The 12275-nt window shown below is 40.0% G+C and overlaps 1 protein-coding gene across 1 annotated transcript in view; it reads right to left on the reverse strand.

Moving 5' to 3' along the window:
* KLHL14 (kelch-like family member 14) overlaps positions 1 to 12275 on the reverse strand; it is a 155750-nt gene that overhangs the window by 25217 nt on the left and 118258 nt on the right. The window contains exon 4 of the mRNA XM_006889162.1: positions 7338 to 7427. Within this exon, the coding sequence (XP_006889224.1) occupies positions 7338 to 7427 (90 nt within the window). The remainder of the gene's footprint in view (positions 1 to 7337; positions 7428 to 12275) is intronic.

The following is a 12275-nucleotide window of genomic DNA, read 5'->3' on the forward strand; positions in this document are numbered from 1 at the left end:
ATTAAAATTATTAAAAAAAAAGAATAAGAAAAAAAAAATCTTCCAGGAAAAAAAAAAAGCAAGGATAGTGAGATTGCATCTCACACACTTTGGACATGCTTTCAGGAGGTGTTGGCAAGTTCTTGGAGAATGACATCATGCTTGAAAAAGTAGAGGGTCAGTAAAAAAGAGCAGCTTTCAATGAGACAGACCAACAGTGACTGCAACAATGGGCTGATACAGCAGAGCTTGTGAGGATGGCCCACGGTCCAGCACAGTGTTGATCTGTTGTACCGCAGGTCAATATGAGTTGGAGCCAACTTGTCCAACAACAACCACCAACACCTTGCTCGTGACATGAATGAAGTGAGTTAATATCTGTAACTGAGATTAAAAAAAATGACATTGGGATTCACCATATCTAGTAATTAGTGAGCAAATTGTTTGAGAAGCTGCACTCTTACGAAGAACAATGTGACATCAGGATTGGAGGAAGACATATCAATAACCTTCATTAAGCAGATGACACAATCTTGCTTGCTGAAAGTGAGGAGGACTTGAAGTGCTTGCTACAAAAGATCAAACACTACAGCCTTCAATATGGATTGCCTCTCAATGCCAAGAAAACAAAAATCTCACCATTGGACCAATGGACAACATCATGATAGATGGAGAAAAGACTGAAACCGTCAACGACTTCATCTCACTTGGATCTACAATCAATATGCTTACTACCAGCAGTCAGGAGATCAGAAGAGATATTGTACTGGGGAAGTCTACAGTCTTGGGCCTCTCTGAGTTATTAAAGATCAGTGATGTTGGTTTGAGAACTTAGGTACTCCTGATTCAGGTCTTTTCAACCACTTACTATGCTACTAAGAATTATTAGTGAATAAGGATGACAGGAAAGAAAACCCCTTTGGTGTTGGAGAAGAGTACTGTATATCCCTTGGACTGCCAAAAGAATAGACATGTCTTGGTGGAGGCGCAGTCAGAGTGTTTCTTGGGGACACAGATGATAAAACTTTGTCTCACATACTTTGGGCATGTTTCTAGGAGATACACATAATGCTTGGGAAGGTGAAGAGCTGGCAAAAGAAAGGAAGATGCTCAACCAGGTGGATTGACCCTGTGACTGCAGCAATGAGTTAAGTGTGTCAGAAATTGTGAGGATAGTACAAGATCTGACAGATTTCAGATCTATTGATCATAGAGCACCTAACAAGACAAGCTTATTTCCTGATTTCATTTTTAGTCTTGTAATCATTACCATCAAGAAACAATATTATGTTTTTGTTTTATGACTATATTATTATTGTTTGCAATGAAATTTACAATTTTGTATTTCATTCAATGTGGTTCATCTCAGGCACCATTTCCATAAGAACTAATGCTTAACTTAAGAAAACGTCATATTTGGAATGGATATAAAACAGCTAAACCTTTAGGTTTTGTATCTTTTTTTCCTGCCAGCAATGATGCTAAAGCAAATTATATGCTATAATAAGATTGTTATTCATTATAAATTCTCAAAATAATAATTTATTTTTAAAATGTGTGATGTGTTCTAATATGATAATCCCATATTTTGAAGATGATTAGATTTATTCATGGTCTTTAAAATGAGAAACAGAGTTCTTTGTGAATGAAAGATATTTTTGTCATGATGCAACCTTGATCTAATGCCACAAGAAAAAGGACAAACCCATAATTTTTGTTACACATTTAATGAATGTTAAATGTTACACATCCATGCAAATGAAGTATAGTTAGAGAGTAGTTAAAAACTAAAGCTCTGGAGTTAGACAGACGTGCACTGGAATCGGCTCACCTTCTTGCAAGCTCTGTGTTCTGGCAGGCTATTCAAGTTCTCTAGTCTCTTTCTTGATATAGTATAACTGGAGTCATAATGGAATATGCCTATCTTAGTTATTTAGAGCTGTTATAATGGATATACCACAAGTGTATGACGTTAACAGACAGAAATCATTCCCTCACCATTTACGAGGCTAAAAGTCCTAATCTGGGATAAATCCAGCTCTCAGGGAAGCCTCTCTCTATTGGCTGTAGGGGAAGATCCTTGTTTTCTTTTAATATCTGTAGTCCTGTTGTTTTCTTGAAGATTGAATGTATCTTGGCATCAGTATTCCTCTGGACCTCAAGGCAGGGACCCTGGGTACAAGGCATGTGTTCTATTCTTGGTCCTTCTTTCTTGGTAATACTTAAGTCTGCTTATTTCTATCTCCACTTATCTCTTGTAAGATAAAGATAAAAGGCAATGGAAATGATACTTCAGGGACACCTCTTATATAATTAAGGCTGTAATCTGAGTAAGTGTGTTCATCCTATCTTGGTCCTCATATTACTGATTGACTAATCAACCTCCGGGGATGCACTGAAAATCATGGACTACCCAAGTTGATAGACATATACTTGGTCACACAATGCACACATATTTGGGCACACAGAATTTAATCTATGACAGTCTACCTTTTGACATCCAAGTAGTTCATACTGCATCCCCCAAGTTTTAAACTGACTTCAAGTCATCTTGGGTCAAATTTGTTGTTCATCTGTGAAACTAGTATACAAGTTATCTGCTCCCAAAGTCCAAAGGTAGAACATCCACATTGTCTACCAATGACAATGATAGACTTTTCTACTGCAGATGTGAGCACTTGGAAGGAAAGTAATGATGATAGGCACCAAGCAAGTCCAAAACCAGCATAATGATTTTCAGGAGATCTTAGAGCTTGAAAATAATCCTTTCTGCTCTGACACTATCCAAATAATGGCTTTGCCATCTATGTTATGGCTTTTGGTCACGATCTCTAAATTCTAGGTAGAGACTTCTCAGCTTCAGACTTCAGTTCTATCTTTCAGGCTCAGTGGAATAATTCTCTTTCAAGTTTGAACGACCCCATTCCAGCTGAGCAGCAATTATACACCATCAGCTCTGGTAGGCTTTGTTCTTCTGCTCCTGGGAAGTGGCAGTCCTGTTCCCTTCGCTTTGAGCAGCAGCTCTAGCCCCATCCCTGTGACACTCATGAATGGTAGCTCCACACTGTGGAAACTCAGCTGAAGAATATTTGACTCTTTGAAAACGAGGAGGCCATGACCCTGGCCTTGAGAGCCAACAGGAGATGGTCCACCCTTTGAGAACCCATAGGAAAGGCATATACCAAATTCTCTGCTCTCTTTACCCTCTGTCTCTTGAGCTTTTGCTTCCTAGTACCTTGGCTTCTCAGCCCCTTGGGCCTCGTGGGACACTCTGACCCCTGTCCTATTCAGCCAACCTAACTCTTGAGGTCTGCTAAAGAGCATTCAGAAGCACCATGGTCTACCAGCAAGCCTAGTTCTGCTGCCTGGAAACACTCTACTCTGCTATAAAACTTTCTACCCAAAGGCAAGCAGCACTCTTGCATCAGTCTCTTGGATTTGCTGCCACTGTTTCTCTACTGTTGCTTCTTGTTATCTACACCATCTTTGGGTTTTACAGCTATCTTCATCTCTTTCTGCATCTTCACCTGAATTGCCTTCGACGCCCATAATGTCATTAACAGCCTCTTCAAGTCAGTCTAGGCTTTCATAATTGTTATGTTGTTGTATGCTGTCCAGTTAGAACCGTTCTAGAGCTGACCCTCCAGCAGATTTTCAGAGGCAGTAAATTGCATGGGAGGAGACTGTCCATCTTTGTTCCAGCGAGCAGCTGGTGGATTTTAATCCAATGCCTTTGGGTTGGCAGTGCAAAACTCAACCAGCCTCTATCACTCCATTTCAAATTTGCTTTCACGTTTTGCATATCTGTCAAAGCAGCATACCACCCTTCCAGAACAGAAATGCTTTTTTTTTTACCAAGTTAATAATTTTATTATTTAGATTAATTTCAGCTGAAAAAAATTCTTTGATAATATGAATAATTTCCCTTTTGAAGATCATATTGGACATTTGTAGAATGCATGTTTTTTCTCCAATGAGAGAACCAATTCTTAGCTACCTAGCACTGCAATAACAATTGACATGCAACTGAAGGGCTTTAATGGACAGAAATGTATTGTCTAAAGTTTAGGAAGTACGAAATTGAAATGCAGAATCCCAGCTCTAGGGGGAAGCCTTCTCTCTCTGTCGGCTCTTGAGGAACTTCTTTATCTCCTTTCATCATTTGCAGGTCTAGCATGCCTTTGCTATTTCCACATATCCTGGCATTGAACTTTCTGTGCGTGAAGGGGGATCTCAGTGCAGGGACCAAAAGTTCATCAAAGTGAGGCCCTTCCTTTTCTCCTCATTTCTCTCCTTTCATAGCTTACAAGATAAAAAGTGGTGTGGTTCATATCCCAGGGGAGTTCGCCTTACAGCAGAGAATCAGGGCTAAGATCTGAGTAAGACTTTTGTAAGATGATGGTAAGAGATTCTATCCTCATCTCTTTACAACAGAATGGCTACTCGCATCAGATCACATCGTGGAGACAACTACATCATTACAAACCTGCCAAATCGCATTATTACATAACTGCCAAGCCACTGAGAATCATGGCCCCCGAAAGGTGATGTAATTTGAGGGTACACAACCCAGTCTCTGGCTATACTTTACAGGATACTTGTGAGAATTAAGTGAAATAGAGCAGATCAGCACTTACCAAAAAATTCTTGGAAAATAATGAATATCTAATCAATATTGTTACTAATATAAAACCATAATTATGGTTAAACAGATGGATGGAATATGACGATACAAGGAAAATATTTAAGAGCTATGGAATAGTGAGCTCTGGTGGCCGAGTGGCAAGAAGCTGTGCTGCAATCCTGAAGGCACACGTGGTTTGAGGCCACCAGCTGCTCCACGGGAGAAGGACGGGCCATCTGCTCCCAAGTGGTTAACTGCCACTGAAAACCCACTAAAGGGTCAGCTATGTGTTGGTTCCGACTCTACAATACACAACAACAACAACAACATGGTGGGCAGTCTTGATATTTGATTGCAATTCCTGGATGAATACAGCCTTTCTCCTCCTGCTGTGAATGTTGGCTGCTCATGATCATGGTTGGCCCCACTCTGGAGAAGGTTCTTCAGCAGAAAAGGTTGCCTCATACCCATTCACATTAATCCTACTTGCAGGGAGTTCTCAGCCCATGATTGGCTGATTGATGTGAGAACCTAACGGTTGATATATTTGCCTCAGAGTATAACCAGGCCTCCATTATGGAAAGCCATGACAATGACTCATTAATATGCACCTGAATCTATTCTAACCACCCTCTAAGGCCAAACAAGGCAGAATGATTTAGCCTTATGCATGGAAGCAATATATAGAAGGAGAGTATCTGCAGTCAGCTCCATATACAAACTCTATAGAATATTAAAATACAGTGAAGTTCTCGGAGCCTCCTGGTGGCCAAGGCAAAGAGAAAAGACAGAGTAGATCACGTGGTAGTGTTGGAAATATTTTAGAAAGCACACAGTGCATCAGTACTCTGATGTGATAAGAATCTGTCACATATGCCTTCATACAAAGTGTACTGACTGAAAATGCTGAGAGATGCTCTTAATGACATTTAACAGGAAATGCAATGGCGTTTAATAGGAAATACAATACTACGGTTTGAATAGTCTTTTCTCAGGGAATATTCACTGTGGATTGAGAGGAAGCAATAAGTAAGATCCAAGGGCACACCATTCTGGGGATCTGAACGAGTTCACAGACAAAATCTATACTAAAGAAATAGAAACACAGACCTGGTTTAATTTCTTGATAATCTTGGCTACAAGACTAAAAGTTGACATCAGAAATGGCCTTAAAATTCTCCCCGGCCTCCCCAGTTCTGTCATTGTCCTTTACAAATATGTGATTACACACACACGTACACACATATCCCTATGGGAAAGGTTTTCTTTGCTGCTAATTCGAGTTTAACTTGTAAGATTGGGAGGTTCATGAGTTTTGTGAAAACTGCGTTACCAACCAAGATGAACAGTTTAATAGAGGTTAAAGTCACCTTGCGAAACAGAAGTAGTGTCATCAGAGCCAAGCCTTTCTAGGTTGTTTTTTTTTCCTCTCCCCTTATTGTGTTTTGAACTTGGCCTTCAAAAGGAATGTTTTACTGATTTGTTGTTTGCATTGTTTACCCTATGACTTCCCATTGAGTCTTTACCTACAGACGCTCTGTTCAGCTCAGATCACTACTGAGAAGGGTGAGTTAAGGAGTAAATGGAGAGTTTACAGTGGATTTTGCCATGGGTGGTTTTTTCCTTTTTCTTTTTTTATTTTCCCCCACCAACTCATTATTACAAAGATTAACTCATGGAGAGACATTAAGTATCTCTCTTGCCCTTGTTCCAACTTTGTTTCTCACAAAACACAGGCATGACCTCCTTTCTTAAACTGAAAGACAGGAAGTAACGAAGCTGCAGGCCTTGACAAAGAACGTCCCCCTCTCTTAAAAGAAATGTTCCTAGAGGGTGGCCTGGATTGTTTTCCTTTAAGATTTTCTAGAGTGAACAGATGTAACAATTTTCTATAATTTGCCTTGGTGCAGATGCTGAAGGAGAACATTCACCATAAAATATATGCAGTATATGTAATTTCAGCTGGATGTTCTGGGGTTTTAAAGTAAAAATGTGTACCTGCAAGCTGTTTTATGGTTTCTCAGTCATAATTATCTCTGTTACACAGAAGGCTACAACTGCAACTCCTCCTTCCCTCTGGAAGCTTTTCCCAAAATATCTTGATTCTTGCGCAAGATTTTGCAAGGCGCAGCATTCTCCTTGTGTTTGGCCTAGGGAGCGTGTTACAACGGTTTCATTTCTCTTTGTGGTAAGTTTATAAAATGATCCCATCAGTGGAGACAATGATGGAGAATTTGTGGAAGACGTGTTTTCCAAAAGGACAGCAAATAGTGTGGATATCAAACAGGAAATGCTGCAGGATGAGGTCAGCTAAAGCCACGTGGAGCTTGAGTGGAGACAATGATTGCAACCACGTTATTAGAATATTGAGAAAAGAGGAGAAATGTGGAGGAGAAGGTGGTGAGGTTTCCTAATGGCAGCTGCTTGGGACCTTCATGTAGGGAGATGTCTGGCTTATGTGTACAGTATTCCTGAGGAGATGGAGAAGGAGAAGGCCTGGAACGTCAGTGCCAAGGCAAATCCCCACAGAGCTGATGCGTGAGTGCTCCATTTGCATATGTCTTTTGCCAGCACAAAGCTTGACCTCCTTCCAATTGTCCACTCAACTCACTACAATGGTGTATCTCAGCTTCAAAGACCTATATTTCCCAGAATAATTACCAAATGGCATGCTAGGAACTTCTGTTGCTCGTATATTGCTCGGGCATCTAGATGGGAGTTATTCAGTACTTACCATTGGGGTTCCACTGGTCCTCTCCACCCAACACGAACAAGAAGTTTTCCACCTCCACGACACAGTGGTGGGCACTGTTGTATGGCATAACTGGAATGAAGAAAACAAACACCAACAAAAATGATGTATGAAATTTTCTGCTGGGGAGCTTGATGCGTTGGCTCACCAGTTAATTGGGTTCAGCAAAGTGTCTGAAATGTGAAGTTTAGTCAGCAGGAAGAAGGGAGCCTGGGCGATGGAGCAGGGGACCCACCAATCCAGAGAGCCCTGCACCGCGGCTCAGTGCTGTGTTCACAGCCGCCTCAATCCCCACCCCTTTGGATTAGTTTTACATAATGTTATTCCACAAATTAGTCAAGAACAACCTGCCACACTGCTTTCTGCTCCAGCCTTCTCCACAACCTGCCCAGTGACATAGACGGCATTTGAAACAATGACTGACACTCTCATATGGTCAGGGCTGGGGTTACATCTTGGAAGAAGTGCCCTTGGACACACCTTAGACCCTTGTGATGCTTTGCCCCAACTTGGCTTGCTGGCAACCTTTCCAGAAACAGAAGCAAAAACCTTGGGTGCTTTTCTATTCCACAGCCATGAGCAAGCTGAATTTCCATACAGTTTTAAGTTTTTAAATTAAGGTCCTGCTGATTTAATGCCTCCTCCAAATGTATACGCTTAATTTCCTGTACAATGTCATTAGCAGCACAATCGCACATTTTCTATCTATCTGGTTAGCAGCTCTTCTGTAACCAAGATAGAAACTGTCAGGCACATCATGCATTTCCATTCTCCTCCTCTTTGCCTTCTCCCTGCCCGCGTGTGGTGGCTGTGAGGAGGGGGCGTTGTTCAGGAAACACGGAAGCCAGCTTCCTCCATATTTGTGCCCACTGCTATTTCCTTTCAGGAGACATACAGGATCGGAGCAGGTGTCTACTGGTCCCCTGTGCACCACGCTGTGTTCATCTCTGCTAGAATGTCATATGGTAAATGTAAACTCACACAGCATTAGTTATCATATCACATGCAGTATGGCTTGGGCCCAGTGACACCAGTAGGAAAAATGATGTCCTTGTTCAGCTCATCATATGGGCACCTTAAATCTAGGTGAGGACAAATGGGGGGGGGGTGATGTGCATGCGCAGGCAGGGAACTTATTGCTTGACACGGATCAACAGAGCACTTAAGAAACCAGTGCAGTGGGAAATCAATATGAGTCAGGGCCAGCTCTCTGTGCTCTTTTGCCAACGCTGAGAGAGAAAGAAGGAGGTGGAGAGAGAGAAAAAGGGAGAGAGACAGAGAGAGGTAGAGAGTGCACCTATCTCGGTAATTCTGAGTGATTGCCATTGCTGTTTTAATTTTTATTTTATTCTCATTTTCTTTTCTTAGAATGTGTGTGTGCAGACTCAGATATCTAAATAAAAAAGGAATAAAGAACAGGCATAGTATTGAGACCTAATGCCTCTCCCAAAAGAACAAATCAGATAATATAAGCTTCTTACTAAATGGTTTTAGGAGTTTTTATTATATTAGGTTTTTATTTATTTCTATTTTTTACTTATGAATGCTTATTGTGCTTGACCTTATAACCACAAGGGAGAAATGCCATCCAGATCCTAGATTTGCAGGATAATGCAGATATAGGGTGGGTGGTGAATTTGTGCCTTCTTTAATCAGGTAAGGTGACCTAGAAAGTCACCTCTCAAATGGCCATTAGCTCCTTTAAGCTTTACTTAAAGTTTACTGTTTTGAGAAACACTTTTAACCAAACAGATGCTGCAGCTCGGCTGCTCAGATTCATTCGGGCAGAGCACATGTCTGTTTCATTGCACAGGTAAGGATGACCATGTTTTAAACATCTCCCTCGCCCTCCTCAGTGCTGTGTTGGCCTCTCTGATGCTAGTTGCATTGTTGAGTTGAGTTCATACTGAGTCATAGAAACTGCTCCCACAGCGCTTTCAAGGCTGTGACCTTGTGGAAGCAAATCTCCAGGCTGTTCCTTCTATGTGCCTCTAAGTGAGTTTGAACTGTCAACCTTTGGCTTATAAACCAGTGCTTAATGGTCTCTGCCATCTAGGTCTTCTTGCGCGTATTTGAAAAATAAAATCATCTCATCATTATTTGGATAATGATGTTGGTCCCCAAATACCAATATCTACACTAAGCTGTCCATAGTAGGTGAACAGTCTGGTAACACCCTACCTAGTTCTTCACATCAAAACATCACGTGGTCATTGGGAGCTTATTCAGTATCAGTTTTCAGCCCAGATATATCAATGTATCATGAGATATGAGTGGAGGAATAGAAGCTGTTAACATACATTATGGCCACCAATCTTTGAGTATTTCCTTTCAACTTTTGGTAAGTGCAATGCCTAAATCTTACAAATACTTAGAAATTATTTTCCCTTGCTTTCAACAAGAAGTCTAGATTTATAACAAAACATATTCTCATAAAAATATAACACTGGTGTTTTGTCCTTACCACTCATTTGCTCCCATTCAGGCAAGCAGAAATTGAGTGAAGGAAATAGTACATGATTTATTTTTAAGCCTCTGTCTTATTTGATTACCTCTATTGTTATATTTTATGCAAACAAATGAAATCAATGCACATAAGCTACTGTTTGAACGTTTCCAAATGAAAGGAAAGAAGGAGAAAGCCTTCTCCTTGACCTATTTTTACTTTTGTTTAAGAACTTGGTGTGCCATATTTCTTAGTAATTTCAGTAGGCTCAGTTTTGAATGATTCTCTTTTCTGGGTAATTACAGTAAGTTGAGAAGGTATAAATATACACAAATAATGCTTTGAAATGATTCTAAAGGCAAAATACTCCAAATTTGTCTGGGGTAGGGAGGGGGGGGAAATGTGCATGAAATCAATGTTTGAGTTCTACAGAAGACCTAATTTCTTTTACTTTTTGATAAAATCTAAAGAAAAAATCAGATAAAAAGTACACAGAGGAAGAGTAAGCAACTTGTTTAAAATGGCACCGGGCGCCACGCTTAATGATGATCTTTTGAATAAAAATGAACGCACGGCTGGTCCCGTCCGGATTTCTCCAGAGGTGAACGAAAAATTACCTTGTCCTCCCAAGAAGGTGTCTGAGGAGAAGTTCGTACTCTGAGCTCACATACAGCCCAGTGTGAGTTTTTAGCGTGTCAGTCAGTGAGTTAGAGGGAAAGGGTAAAGAGAAGCTAATCAGGATGAAATGAGATTAAAGGCTGTCTAATTTTACAGCAACTGTGATCCATCAGGCACTGTGAAAGTGACAGTGGAAATGAATGATGGAGACAGACAGGTGGGGCTGTACATTTCACTGATTTATCCTCAAATGCACTGGGCCCTATTTTATTGAGTGAACATGACCGCATTTATCATGACTGTCATCTAAACCCACTTCCCTCCATTTAAAAAGGTCACTTTACTGAGAGGGAGTAGGAGAGAGGCACTTTCGAATCAGATTTAAAATCCAGTAACACGTGTTTAGAAGGCCTTTTGCAAGGATTCTCAACTTTATTAAACAAACGAATCGTGCCAGCAGGAAAGGAAAAGAGAGGCAGGGAATCTGAAAAGAGAAGAAACCTTTGGACATCTGCAAGAACACAGCCATTGAATCTGTAAATATCAGGCAATTTGTACCAAGTTTGTCTTTCCGACTCTGATCACCCTGTAACCCTTATTCTGGTCTGGGAAATAAGAGGAACATTTGTATCGAATATTTTTCATTAAGAAAGTAGGCAGGAGGTGATATTGTAAAGTAAACTTGAAGAGGATACTCAGTCATGTCGTTTCCCTGCAGAACAACATGAGTCATCACATGATAAATTGGTGGTAGCAATTGTTACAAGCAGAATCTTTGCCACAATTCACTTATCTACCTGATAATTGTTTTCCCATAATTTGAAGGCCATGAAATTCTCAGTTGTACCAAATCTTAGACTCTTGCCTGTACCTGCAAGAAAATGTCATACACAAAATGGATTTGAAAACTGAGAGTGATATCCTCAGTGTTTTGTGTGACTTTCCACACCGTAACTATCATTTACCAAACTCTGGCTGTGGCATTGATATTGTGTATATGTTTTACTTCCCGTATTTCATTAATAGCCACCAAGAACTACAAGTGAGGCATTACTCATCTGCTTTGTTTCAATAACAAACACTGAGGCCTTGAGAGGTTAAATAACTTGTTGAAGGTCATATTCAGCTGGTGAATGGCAGAGTTAGACTCCAAACACGAGGGTATCTGGATCCCAAACCACGCTCTTATTCATTTCACTCTACTGATTTTCAATAGGTATGTTCACCCAACCAGCAAGTAATTACTGAGTACCTGTGTGCTCAATGATGGTGTTCTTGAAAATTGGGTGTAATTTTGATATCGAATCATACTTTAAATGTGTTTATTAGTTTGATATTTAAAGGAATTCTTAAATAAAGCAAGTAGACACTCTTTAAATTTTTTTCCTACAAGCCTAGATACTCAGATAATTTTCTTAACGTACATTTGCTTGTTGAAGTAAAAAAGTGAGAAAACGAGCCAGATAAAGATGGGTAGGGTCTCTTTCTCTCTCTCTCCACAAAAGTATATGTTATATATATATATATATATATACACACACACACACACACACACACACACAATTTGAATTTGTCTGAAATTCACATACACATACGTATTTATATATGTGTATGTATATGTACGTATATGTGTATGTATATGTATATGTGTATGTATATGTACGTATATGTGTATGTATATGTATGTATATGTATATGTATATGTATATGTATATAAAAGGCACACAGTTCAAATCCACTGGAAACCCCATTTGGAGGGTCAGCTATGAGTCACTTCTGACTTGACAGGACTACACAACAACAATGTGTATACATATTGTGTGTGTATATCTATCTATCTATCTATCTATCTATCT

Source organism: Elephantulus edwardii, unplaced genomic scaffold (assembly GCF_000299155.1).
Source record: "Elephantulus edwardii isolate Elephantulus edwardi_28Jun2011 unplaced genomic scaffold, EleEdw1.0 scaffold00076, whole genome shotgun sequence".
NCBI lineage: Eukaryota > Metazoa > Chordata > Mammalia > Macroscelidea > Macroscelididae > Elephantulus > Elephantulus edwardii.